Source organism: Tachypleus tridentatus, chromosome 1, assembly GCF_004210375.1.
Source record: "Tachypleus tridentatus isolate NWPU-2018 chromosome 1, ASM421037v1, whole genome shotgun sequence".
Classification (NCBI taxonomy): Eukaryota; Metazoa; Arthropoda; class Merostomata; order Xiphosura; family Limulidae; genus Tachypleus; species Tachypleus tridentatus.
The window spans coordinates 96,199,672-96,213,453 of record NC_134825.1 but is presented as its reverse complement, the minus strand read 5'-3'; the positions used below and the strand labels follow the sequence as shown (position 1 = coordinate 96,213,453).

At 32.3% G+C, this 13,782-nt stretch overlaps 1 protein-coding gene across 2 annotated transcripts in view; it reads right to left on the bottom strand.

The window, feature by feature from the left end:
- mei-218 (meiotic 218) overlaps positions 1–13,782 on the bottom strand; it is an 87,481-nt gene that overhangs the window by 43,399 nt on the left and 30,300 nt on the right. For both annotated transcript variants that reach the window (XM_076513149.1, XM_076513158.1), the window contains 4 exons: positions 9,523–9,546; positions 9,128–9,194; positions 3,480–3,533; positions 1,978–2,057 (listed from right to left, as the gene is read on the bottom strand). In XM_076513149.1, coding sequence (XP_076369264.1) covers positions 1,978–2,057; positions 3,480–3,533; positions 9,128–9,194; positions 9,523–9,546 — 225 coding nt within the window. The remainder of the gene's footprint in view (positions 1–1,977; positions 2,058–3,479; positions 3,534–9,127; positions 9,195–9,522; positions 9,547–13,782) is intronic.

Genomic DNA, 13,782 nt, shown 5'->3' with positions numbered 1-13,782 from the left:
TTTATTTAAATTATGAAATTAATAAATAAAATAGATACAGCATATTAGATCTAAACAGGTCTATTCAACAAAGCACTGATTCATTTTATATCAGTTTGAAATTTGTAGTATACAGTTTTGTATACATATAGTAAATGATGGTACACTGAACATTCAAACTACAAATCTAGCATTACAGAGTGGAAGGAGTCTTATTATAAAAAATGTGTGGAGTTTTTTCAACTGAAAGAAATTAAGTGGTTTATCTTAACCTAGCTTGTTTGTTTGTTTTCAGTTTAGCACAAAGCTACACAATGGGCTATTTATACTCCACCCACCATGCTCCAGTTTTTAGTAGTGTAAGTCCACAAATATACCACTGTGCCACTGGGAAGCCTTAAACTAGTAAAAATAAAAGTATTTAAAATGTAAAAGAACTAAATGTTTATTAAGAAACAAAAATCAGATGATAGTAAAACCTTTTAACGTTTTACCACATTAACCCACTCATAACCCTCTAACTATACCCCTGTATTCAAGTTCACAAAAAAATGCTAACTTTATATCTTGATCTCTATCTTGAAACACTTCTGTTGATCCAATCAGACATAAAATGAAAACAAAAGGCTGCTGTGCATAAATAATGTTTTTTTATTTCTTTTCATGAATAAAGTGATATTTTTTCAGATTTCACATATTAGTTTTATTGAATAAAAAATGATTAAATTATTCAATATCTTGTGTCATTAACACAAAAAATAAATAATATTAGAAGGCTAACTGCTAAAGAAAACTAGCAAATACATATTTCTTGAAGTGTCCTCCTTACTTCATAAAATTATCAAGGAGATCCAAGTAATAGAATATACATAAATAATGGAATAGGATCTGTAAATTATTCACAGACTTACATACAAAGATGTAATAAAATGAGTTACACTTTATGCTAAATGTTATATTTTAAGTTACTTATTCAAAAAGCTTCTGTTTACAATAATGTAAAATGTATTTATATAAAAAAAATATTTACTACTTTTTTTCAGAACATAAAGATTTTCAAATTGCCTGTGTACAGCTATCAAAGCTAATAACACATTCTAGTAGTATTTTAATTTGAGATATTGTTGTAATTCATAGTGCAGGATTTTCTTTTGTTTTATATTTAAATTTGGGTTTGTTTTCATTTTAGATATTATAATATTCATTTATGTTTAAGAGGAGATAGAATACAATGGACTGGTGAAAGAGAGCTCATTACAATTATCTTTGCTTTCTTCTCTCTCACTCCTGTCAGTCTAATGCAATCATTATTTCCTGTTGTCTTGTACATGCAATTTAATTATATATTAATAAAGAAAGTTGTGGTTCTGATTCTTTTTGGCATAATAAACTCAGTCAGAGTTCATAGAGAAAGATACAGAAACACACACATGCATCACAACTTCACATTCCTTCAAGCCTCCAGTTACAGGGCTCCAATTGACTACTCTGCTGGAAATTTGTGTCAACATTTACCTGTAGTATTCTTTGCCTGTTTTTAAAAGTTAAAAAGTGCTTTCATAAGTATTTGCTAATAGTGCAACCCTTTAGTTCAGTTAGTTTAGTACTCATCTTTGTATTGAATACAAGCTAAAGAAATGTTAAAAGAAAAATTTTAACACAGACTTACCCTGACATAAGGCTCAAGGATGGATCTTGTTTGTGAGAGGAGAAGAATGTAACAGACTGAGTAGTGAAAAAGTAATGTACTTTTACTAGCAACTTCTAATGAGTTAACCCTCTAGCCCAGCTGGTAGAGCTATTTCTAGGTGTGTGAGAGGTCGTGTGTTTGAATCTCAGTCAAAGAAATGTTAAAACATTTACTATAGAAAACTTGCAAGCTGAGTTAAAAGAGTTAACCTTGTATTAAATGCTAGTAATAGGACTTCTTAACTACTCAAATTACCACATGGCAATATATTATGCATCAGTTACCTACTCAGCAAGTACATTTCTTACTGTGGAATTTGTAGAATTAATAATAGAAAGCAGAAGGCCAAGCTTGAACTGGTAAAACGTGCCAGGAGGAGAGACTTTGTCTATAAAAACAATAACATAAGAATTACCCTTTTTATCCAATCTATTGTAAATAAACAAAAGATAAAAATATAGAAAAGAATAATAAAGTGACCTTAATATATATCTTTCATTTCAAACTATAATTGTAAAATTACACAAGACTCAAATATTTCTAGAAACAGAAAACAATCACATTACTCCAATTATAAGAATGTAAGAAGTCAGATTAACACACAAACACACTCATTACAAGTAATAGTTACGACTTATAATTTCCACAACCTAGAAAATGACATTCATGTTTCTTATGTAATGGGTGAAAGCATCAATGTGTGAAAACATAGTCCAGACCACACAGAAATTACATGAAGAATTAAAATGAAGACAATAAAAGTTAAGAATATGGTTTAATAAAACAATGTTCAATGCGTATTTAAAACTTACTGACACACAAAAGTAACATTTATAAAAACTTAAAATAAAAAAAATTGGCATAATTACAATACAAGTTGTTGGTAAATTGGATATGCTAAACTGCTTTTAAATCAATGCATTTCAGTACTTTTACAAAAGTTAAACAATTAAGGCAAATACATTTTCAATAGAATTACAACTGCAGCTAGATTTACAACCTAGTTTATACTTCTCTTATCATAGTGCATTGTGTGGTACAGAATGATACCATATGTTTTCTGTTCCCTTAGTTAATGCAAAAGATTTTCAAAATTGTTATATTTTCTTTTTTTTAGTTTGAGCAAAAACATCTAACTTTTCCTGAATGTAGATCTGCCCGAGACTCATATTCACTAATTGTAAACAAATCACATTTTCTTGTAGGAAGATAGTTTGTGCTGTTCCAAAATACAAAGCTGTCTTTTCTATTGATGAATTGCTGAAAATTAGTTTTACTGAGCTTTAGTTTAAGTTTCAGCAACTATTGTATCTGTTTATAATGTTCTTTTATTTTTTGTTTTAACTTCAGATTTATTTCTATTTTGTAAATTTGTTGTTTTATGCTATTTTATTTGGGAGAGCACTTACTGGGCTGGTGAGAGAGAACTTACAAAGGTTTCACCTATGTTCTTTCTCTCACCAAACCAACACACTCACTTCAGACACACTTGTCCTTATTTCATCTTGTACTAGAAAATGTTTGTTAATAAAGATAGTTGAAGCAACTCTTCTACATCATCTTTTTTCATGATGAATTCTTTTGGAAAAGCACAACTGTAAAAAAATATGTTCTTTATAGCGTTAATCCCCAAGTGACCCAGCTTGCCATGAGGGTTTACAATACTAAAATGCATGTTTCAACCCCTCCTTTGGGCACAGTATAGATACCTCATTTTATAGCTTTGCATTTAACAATAAACAATTAATAATATTGTAATTCAAGAACTATCCAACAATACAATGTCACATATTTCTTCAAATATACCTACCTGCAAATACATAGGCTAGATTAAGCCCAAAGCTCCATGGTGAGCATAATCTATCTGTCAAAATAAAATGAATTTTGTTGTAAAACATAACTAAAAAATTGTACTCTTATAAGCCCCTAACTAACTCATTTTAAAAGTTATTCAATACACATGCTTTGTTAATTATAAATAAGTAGCACTAATGATTTTGAAAACCATTAAACCAATAAAAAAAAATCATCATAAGCAACTGAGCACTGTGATATTCCTAGTTTAGAGGAATAAGAACATACAGGTAAACTAGTACCATCTAATGAGACATTTATAGTTTGGATACAACAAGAAATAAACAAGTTAGACAAAAACAATTAAGTGCTGTTTATGTTCCCTAATTTGTTAACATGTCTTCAGATTGAAAAGGTAAAATTAAAATATGATAATTAAAATAAACTTGAAAGTAAAACTAAAATTAAATAACAACAACACATAGTTGACATATATAATAAGTGAACTACAACACTTAAAGTGATTTATAATAGGTCTTGGCACTTTCATATCAGAATCTAGTCTATCTGAAAGCACAAAATCTGACCAATCAAAAATAGAATTAAAAGAATTCAAAAGTGTTCCCTCCTTTTTATGACAGTCACATAACAGTCCTATATACACAACATAATGTAACATACAACAAAACTATCCCATGAAATAGTAGATTATAATTTCCACGACCAACTCATAGCTAGCTGTTACAAATATTGACACCTAAGGTTGAATTAGCATGTGACTTCAACCTGATTTAATGTATTCTAGTATTGAATTTTCGAAAATGTGTCACTTTATTCAGATATATGTGCAGTTCTCAAAAAGGTTAAGTTACTTTCATTCTGTATCATATCCTGGAAATAACACCTAGTCTGCCTTTGAAAGAAACAGCCCTCCACTAATAGGAGAGTGACACAACCACCATGCTCCGTATCTCCCGTTAAACACTTGCACTCAAAATAACTCCATTCTTAGAAGAGGCTAGAATAAAATGTATTACAAGCAGAGAGGTTAAATGAGAATGTGTGAAGGTATATCTATCAGAAATACATTTTCAGATTAGATAAATGTTAACTTCTGAGATGATATCTCCCCTCTACACCTCCAAAATCCCACATGAAATTGGTGGAAGAACTAGTGTAAAATTAAACATCAATGAGATTCTTTCACATATTTCTCAAAGGAAAAGTACATGAAGAGTGACAACTGATGACAGAGGCTCCACAGAGCACAACTGAGGAAGACTCCACCTTATCTTGACTAGGCTGTACTCTTTATTTGTAATGTAAAGAATGAGAGACAAAGAACCCACAAGTATCACAGGGACAGGATAAATAAGGAAATGACCATCTGAGCACTTGCATACAAGCAATTAGCAAGTCAATACGTTTTGTGTGGTTAACGTGCAATTGGAACGAAATGGAGTTTAATCAACTCGAATAAACTGGACAGACAAAAGCTGTAGTAAGAATGGACATAAGATGTTTGAGGGGTCACCTGCATTACAAAGAAAGCATCTTCACTTCTGTACATCTCACCATTTTGTACTAATCCAAATAAGTGGGTAACTCTCCAAGTGGCTAGGAACTAGTAAGTGCTGAATCTCCATCAGATACTTACAAAAAATGTCTTCTAGAGAAAACAATGAACTGGGGTTTCACAAAACCCTACAAATGGGAGCATTCACTTCCCTAGTACTGGCTTTTTCCACGATAATCCATGGAATGGTATAGTCTGAATCATGCAACTGAGTAATCTTATATACTGCATTGATACCCTAGTGCTCTTGCAGAAGACTCCATCTAGATATAGGAAAATGGTAGAGCCAGAGCAGATGGTCTTAGTGTTTTCTGTTACCCTTGCCCAGTGCAGATTTTGATAAATAAGCATATCCTTATAAGCAACATTAACCACCTGGTTGATTCCTGTTGAACAAAGGAGGAAAGTAAAAAACAACATACCCATCTTAACTGGCAGTGGATCAGTTAAAGAATAGAAACCAGAGAAGTCAAAACCCTGTAGGAGAGGTAACAGCCCATCAATAAAAATAAGAAAAGACAAATTTTCCAAGGCCCAATGAAAACGAGAAGCAAAAGAATAAGATAAGATGAATAAGATGCAATGGAATGTGAAGAAGTCTGCAAGCATTACCATCCAGAGAAAAATACAAAAACTGGAGGAGTTAGTGGACTGCATTGTTAAAAATAGAAGGCAGGAGACCCCTGAATTAAGAGCCTCCTGCAGAAGAATGTGCAAGTAGAAGCTAATTGCACAAGTAGAAACAGAAACACAGCTTCAGTCTGTGAAGGCTACCTGATTTGGTGGAAGGCATAAGGAGCCAGTGTTATGCTGAAGTGGAAGACTCAATTGCAAAGGAGAAAACAGAAACAAACATCTGGAGGACCCAGGTAGTTAGAATAAATAGAAAGGCATTTGACTTGGTGACAGTAGTCACACAATGAAAAAGACCAGTGGTGAGGAAAGAAAATCTCCATTTGGAACCATGGAATGATCAGAAACCAGATGAAAAATGATATGGCAATAATTGGACTCCAGTCCCAGGTCAACTTGTGGACCACCAAGAAGTGATAGTAAAAAAACACAGGAGGAGTATACACCCTCTAAATGATGTGTTTAGTCAAAAGATCCATGACCAAATCCACAAGAATACTAAATATAAATGGGATTGGAGAGAATGGAAACAGAAATAGGAAGAGGAAAAAGAGGGAGGGAAGTGGAGAAACAGCATTAGTGTAAACATGAAACCACTCTGTCATTAGAAATGTAAGAAAAAGTGAAGTATGATAGATGGGCATTTACAGAGCCTGATTCAATGGGATAGTCACAAACTAGGTAAGCAATGAATCAAATGCTTGGTAGTAGGAGGACGGAAAGACAAGGAAGGCCTAAAAGCATGAATGGCAAGATTAGGAGTAGAGTGATTAAGCTAAAAAACAGATGTCAAAGAAGAAGATTGTGATAAGTGAGAAACCAGGAAAGAGAATGAACCCTTATGGCAGGTTACTTCAGCCTGAGCCACCAGAGAAACCTGAACTTTATCAAAGACTTCTTGGTGGAGAAGGGGAATCCAAAGAAGAATGTGGAAATATGAAGAAAGGCATAGACACATTAGTGAGAGTAGCATCTAAACCCAACAAGTCCCAACAGTAGTGGAATCAAGTAAGGAGTTACACAGCAAAATAGCTGGTATGGGTTAGGATGGGAAAGAGAAGGAAACACCTTTCCAAAAAATCCCTCTACAACACAAAGAAGCATCACAAACATAAGGCAGTTGGAGGAGAGAGAATGAAGAAAGGTAGTGAAAAATAGACAAAGATCGAAAACCATGGAACAGAATGAAATAAAGGACAAGAGGGCTGCTCTTAAATTAGGCAAAAGAAATTCCAAAAACTGGGAATTAAAAAACAAAAGGAATTGCTGGTAGTTGAGATAAAAGAGTCAAGAATACAAAGAAAATGTAGCACGTAGGTATGAATGTAGAGTCGTTTGAGAAAAATATCAGCATAAACCATAATATTAAGCAAACAAGGAAAGATAAAAGAATTCCAAGAACTGGTTCCATGGTAAGGCAGTATCCTTATTAAACCCTTGGGGAGGGGGGGGCAGTTATTCATAACCAGAAATAAAAGAATATCAGCATAAGGGTTGAGGGGAGGCCCAATATGTATGAGGAAACCCACAATTCACCACACAGTGGATATTGCTTCCCCAGTACTCATCAGTCCTCTAGAAGCCAGAATAGAAACAGGTTCTGTGTTTGTAACTCAGTTATTCTTGTAGGACAAAAGTAAAAACCACCATCACTTAAGAATGCATTATATTAAATAATACTTTTCAAATAAAGGAAAAGACAAAACAAAAATGTTTCATTGACATTTGCATATTTCAGTAAATTGAGCACAGACATGAAAAATTAACACATCCATTCAAGGTAATGCAAAGGAAAATAATAAAGCTATTTCAAGTGCTTAAGAGGAGCTAATGCATATGGTTAAGTTCTTATTGCCAACTCCTAACAGTTATCTGTGTGTATTTTAAACAATATCTTAATTATTTTGTTTAAAAATTTGTTTTTGTTTATCATCATATGTTAAATTATAATTTCTACTATCTATAAGTTTCTCATTAACTTTGTGTCAACAAGTAACTAAAAAGTACAACTTTAATATCAGTTGTCAAGTTAACAAACATGAAAGATTAAGCAAGTCAAATTTTGTAAAGAAAATAATAAAATAACTGCTTAACACATCCATTCAAGGTAATGCAAAGGAAAATAATAAAGCTATTTCAAGTGCTTAAGAGGAGCTAATGCATGTGGTAGTTGTGTTACCCTCCTACTGGTGGAGGGCTATGGTTACTTGGTGGTATCTTCATGCACCAGCACAGTTCATGTTAAACACAGGAATTTTAGGTAGGAGCTAATTCAAGACTAGTGACATGTAAATCTCATAGGCAGATGTACAAGGGACATAGCTATTCTGGACTCTACTATTGATCTGCAGATCTACCTTGTCACACTAAGGCAAATCAATTTAACCTAAAACTACCACATACACTACAGAAGTGTGAAATATATAGTACTTGCATACTACAACAGTAGTTTTTGAGATACATGTATTGTTGGTCTAAAAATGTAGAAATTCAATTTTAAAATCCAAAATAATTTTATTGAAATTTTATCATAACTGTGTAAGAGATTATAGTATTCCAAGGGTAAAATTAAACTATATATGCACACAGTTACCTGAATATTGCAACAAAAGGTTCATGAATGTAGTACTTTGAAGAACATACATTGGTTTGTTACAGATACAAAATGGAGAAACAACAAAGTCAAAACAAAACTAAAAATTAACATTTTATTTAATAAAGAAGACAGGTAAATTAAAGAAGTACTGACTGGTCTTCCAGTGGAAGGACTCATTACTCTTAATTTTAAATGGGATAAAATAATGAACTGAACTTTAAAAAATGTATTTAATGAAATAAAAATGAGCTTTATTTGAAAAAAATTTGGCTGGTGAATGATATTACATACATGATCAGTAAAATGATCAGCATAAAAAAACAGATGTACGGGACTTATACAAGTTAATCTTGGCTCTCTTAAGTAAAAGTGAATATCTGAATATCAGTAAGGACAACAAGTTTCAATTAGAGCAATGAATACACATAAGTGGCAGATAAATTTGTAGGTAGCCTACATACCCAATTTATTTAAACATACACACAATAAATGATATATATCACCTACAAGTCTTTTGAAGTTAAATAACTATAAAAAATGGAATTAGATGAACATACTAAATAAAAAAATATTCCAGCCAAAATAGTCAGTTTTGGTTATAATTCAGAAAAAATTCGAAGTTTAGTGGTTTTAATATGAAGAAACTACAAGTCTGAACTTAGATATGCAAAAGTATTTCAATATTTGTAGATTATAGTTTATAATTAAACTGTTAAAACCATGCATAATTAATTACAATATTTTTATTTTTTAACAATTTTCATCATAATTAAGTATTTTCAATTAGTAATACATGTTATTGCCATAAGGCAATGTCAAGCTTGTCATTCAAAAAAGTTGTAAGAATTTAAAGACTGACCATGATAGAGTTCCACAACTGGTGGGGGCAAATTGTGAATTGATGATTGTACATTATGTGGTACATTCTACAAAATATTAAAATCACATGTATAAATGTAAAAGATATGCATATATAATAATAAGAAAACAACAAATTGAATGAAGTGATTCTAAGTGAGAACATGTATGCAAATACAACATATTCATATACTTATAAATATTAAATGCAAGATTTAAAATACAAGCAGCCTGGCATAATAATAATATTTATATTGAAATAATGTGTCAATAAGTTACTTTCAAAGTAACCTTTCATAAACAGCTATTCTGATTAATTCAGTTACTTATAAACTAAAATTTATAAGGACAGATTCAAATTATTGTGTAACATCCACTCTTAACTGAAACACATACCTCAATAAGCTTCATACTGTTTGCCTGTAAGTAAATATTCAAAATTTTTGAATAATATATTAATAGTTTTAAAATATATATATCTATAAATTAATATGAAAAGTATTAATGTACATCATGGGTTTGATGATTATATCTTAGCAATATTTTGCCAATAATAGACTGTTTATTGTATGAATAAACATAATATGTATTTCAAAAAAAAAGTTAGTTTGCAACAGTTATCATATGACAAGTAAAGTCAGTATATAGAAGCATAATCAATATTTTTTCTAAACTAATTTAAAACAGACAAAACTATAACCATTTAATTTTTAGTTGCATGAAACATTTTAAAATAATCATTTTGTATTCATATTGTTAGTAAATGTTCAATAAAATACTTTCAGATTGAATGCAAAAACAATATATCATACATGTATATACCCACATCCTAAATTATGTTTTTAGGTTAAGCAACCTATTCCAAGTGATATTGTTAGTTTCTAAGCCAACAGATAAATAATTCATATATTTTTAAAATCATAAAACAAAAATAACTCTTCTTCTTAACAGCTTTTATAGTTATGTACACATGTAATAAAATAATTCTATGAGAGGAGTTTAATCAAAATATAACTTTTTACTCCTGGTACACTGTTAATTGACTAAACTGCTAACCTCCTTGTCTTTTCTGATTATTTTTTACTAGAAAAATTAAGATTAGAATTTAATAATGATTAATTATTTTACTACTATTTTTAATACATCTAGGAAGAAGTTCAATATAATGATGAGCAATAGGTGTTGTTTATATCTCTAGTATTTTATACAGGGTGTTTGGAAAGTCACTCTGCTGTTTTGTAATCATACACATATATAAGTGCACAGTGACTTTCTGAACACCCTGTAAATCAATTTAGTACTTTTGGTGCTTGGGTGTACTTCACATATTATTGTTTTCTTTACCTACAATGAGACCACCATAACTCCAAGAGAAAAGAACTTAGAAACCCAAAATTTTGCACTAATACTAAGTGGACATCAATGGTATGAACCTTGATATTATTACTTATCCATGTGCATGTACAAGCAAATCATTTTGATGAAGCAAGGTAGTGAAAAATCACATAGAAAGGAATATGTGATTATTATAACACGTGTGATTGCCATAGTTCCAAGAGGAAAAAACCCAGAAACCTGAAATTTTGCACCCATATTAAGTGGACCCTGAGGGTTTGTACCCAAGTATTATGCAAAAAAGCACATAAAAATAAATGTGCCTGTCCTTGTTACAAAATGAAATTATGCACCATACTAAGTAGACACTGAGGGTGTACACCTGGGCATTATTACTTATCCATGTGCATGCACATCTCTTTAATGAGGTAAGCTAATGAAAAACAGCAGAGAAAAGAAGTGTTTTTTTACATAACAACTTCTAATACATAGGAAAATCAATACCTTTTGGTAACAATGTATTCCAACAATGGTTTTATGTCATGTCACTTAGTAACAAAAGTATAGTTTAATATTGTTCTTAGTCCATGCAGTGAAAGTATAAGACAAAATGAATAAACTACAAAACTGGAAAAATATTTGATGATTTCTTAATTTAGAGTCTCCAGTAATTAAAAAGATTTGTTTTTTTATTAAAAATGTTGGTGATATAAAAGAAAATACCTTAATTCTAAAATTATTTAAGTTTATAATTAACATTACATAATCCACATTAGTTTTTATATAGGTTAGTTAATGTGACATATAATGGCATCTATAATTATCTATAACATAGTCATCTACAATATATCAACCTAATAACTTTTGCAGAGCTGGGTACTTTCCCTAGTTGGGAATAAATCCATTATGAATCAGATCTAATATGTTTGTAAAATAATGTTAATAATTTAGAATAACATCTTTTTAAAATATTAAGAGGTTCTACTTTTACACACTGGAAATTAATATTCTCCCCTACACTGAAAATATATTTCTGATATGTAAAAGCTTTTTTTCATTTAGTGCTGCTCTCTATATGCAAAATGTTTTTGCTTGCCACTAGGTTTGAAACTCCCACCTACCTTATGTTCAATATGGCTCTATTCTGTCTCTGCATGTAAATAATCATGCAACAACCCTCCACCAACAAGAGCACAATACACTTTCCTGGTACACATTACTCCCTCTATATGATTCCATCTAACATTCACCAAAAGTGGGGAGAAAGGGTGGGAAGTGTGTGTAGAGGTAAGTATCTACTGGAAATATATTTTCAGCATAGAAAAATATTAACTTCCAATATGGAATCTTACATAATAGCTAGAATCCCACATTGAAATAGTGGAGGAACAAGTGCAAAAGTTATCTGATGAGCACTTTTCAAAAACTGTCTAAAGAATACTCATATAATGTGACCACTCTTGTGGGAGGTGCTCTCATCTGTGGGAGACTGCACCATTTTTGTACCAGATATACCCTTCACCCATTGTGGTGGTAAGTATCATAATTGGGCAGAAATTAGGTGGAGAACATCCAGCTCAACACAACACAAACCCCATGGAATCAAAATCCACAAGATGACAAGACATATGGACTCTTTAGTGTAAAATGGCTAGGGTATGTTAGTCTGTACTTGGTGGGTCAATTCCAGTACAAAAGCAGACAGCAGCAAGTATTTATCATCAGATCTGCAGTAGAGGAGTCCCTACCATCCTCATCTCCATCTGACTAGACAGGGCTTATGTGCACAAAACCTCAACTAACACCCCACTTGGGAACCTAACATATGGACAACAGTAGAAAGTGTCTATGTGGTGGTTCACTCATATCCAAAACAAACCAGACTTCTGGTTCTTGGTCCAGTTCAAGATGTTTCCAGAGCTTATAAGTCTAAACCTGCAAGCAATGTCTCAATCAACTAGAATATATGTCAGTTAGTCCAGCTCCTTGCAATACCAAACTCCTAAGCATCAACCAACTAGTGCATCATGTCCATGGTAGGATAATAGCTCCCAATCAACACATACAGCTTTAATCCAAAATCAACTGCCCGGGAACTAACATCCAAATGATGATAGAGTGATGGATTCCAATCAGAGGATTGAACAGCATTATGGTGGATCTACTCCAGTTTCAGTTTCCATGAGAGGATCTATACCATTTACACAAGCAGAACACCACTATCCTACTCTCTATTGAACAGGATTGATCACATTAAGGAGAGCTTTCTTTTAATGCTTATCCATGGTACACCACCCCCCATAAAACTGGCAAGTGGTAGGGACTCCTGTGTTTCACTTGATGAAGAGGGTGCATATTGGGAAGACCAGAGGAACACTTACACTAGAGGCTGTGCAATGGGTAACCATAGTAATCCTATTTTAGAAAGCATACCACCCTAATCTATTCAATTTTACTCTTACTTTAGTCCATGAATCAGTACAGTCTGGTACAGGAATAACTATGAAGCAATATACCATGAAAAAAACCCACTAGCAGTCCTGTGTAAACCCCATCTTAACAGTGTACACTAGAGGTCTGAATAGTTTTATATATATAAAAGAGAGAGAGATTGGCCAGTCTAACCCCTAGGACTTCTCACATGGAACATCCCAGCAAACTGCTCACCTGGTCAAGCTTCTTGCTACAACCACCTCAAGTTCTTGATTCATCAGAAGTTGTGTTTCAGGAGAGCCCACCAAACAGTGCAGAATTTGCAGCTGATAGCCAATAAGTATACTTGGGCAGGTACAACTTGCCAGTGAGAAGAATCCATTACCTATGACAGATATGATCCTGGAGAGGAAAGAAAAAGTAAACTTACCAATTCACAGTTGAACCATCATCTAGAGAATAAAAACATATGAAATATGATATCCAGAAGAGGAAGAAATGGGAACATTATTTAGGTAGTGGGAAATAAATGTGTCATATGTAGTCTACATGCTAGACTGGATGATGTCCTCAAAAGGGCATTGAGAATGATCTGCCAAGGAAGAGGTAGAATATCAAATTAGGTAAAATGACATCTGAAAGAAACATTGGGAATCAGAAATAGGGATGTGTTTGCCAGCTGAAGAAGTTCATGAATCTGACCCATGAGGGTATAAGTGAAAGGTCTTAATGAAGCGATTAGTTCAAGAGAATGAATAATCTGGAACAAGAAACATGACAATATAACAACACAGAACACAAATGAAACAGAAGTCTACCAGATCTGCATAGGATTATAAATGGGAAAGAGATGAGAAAGATATGGTATAAAAGAAGAGTTGTTATTAA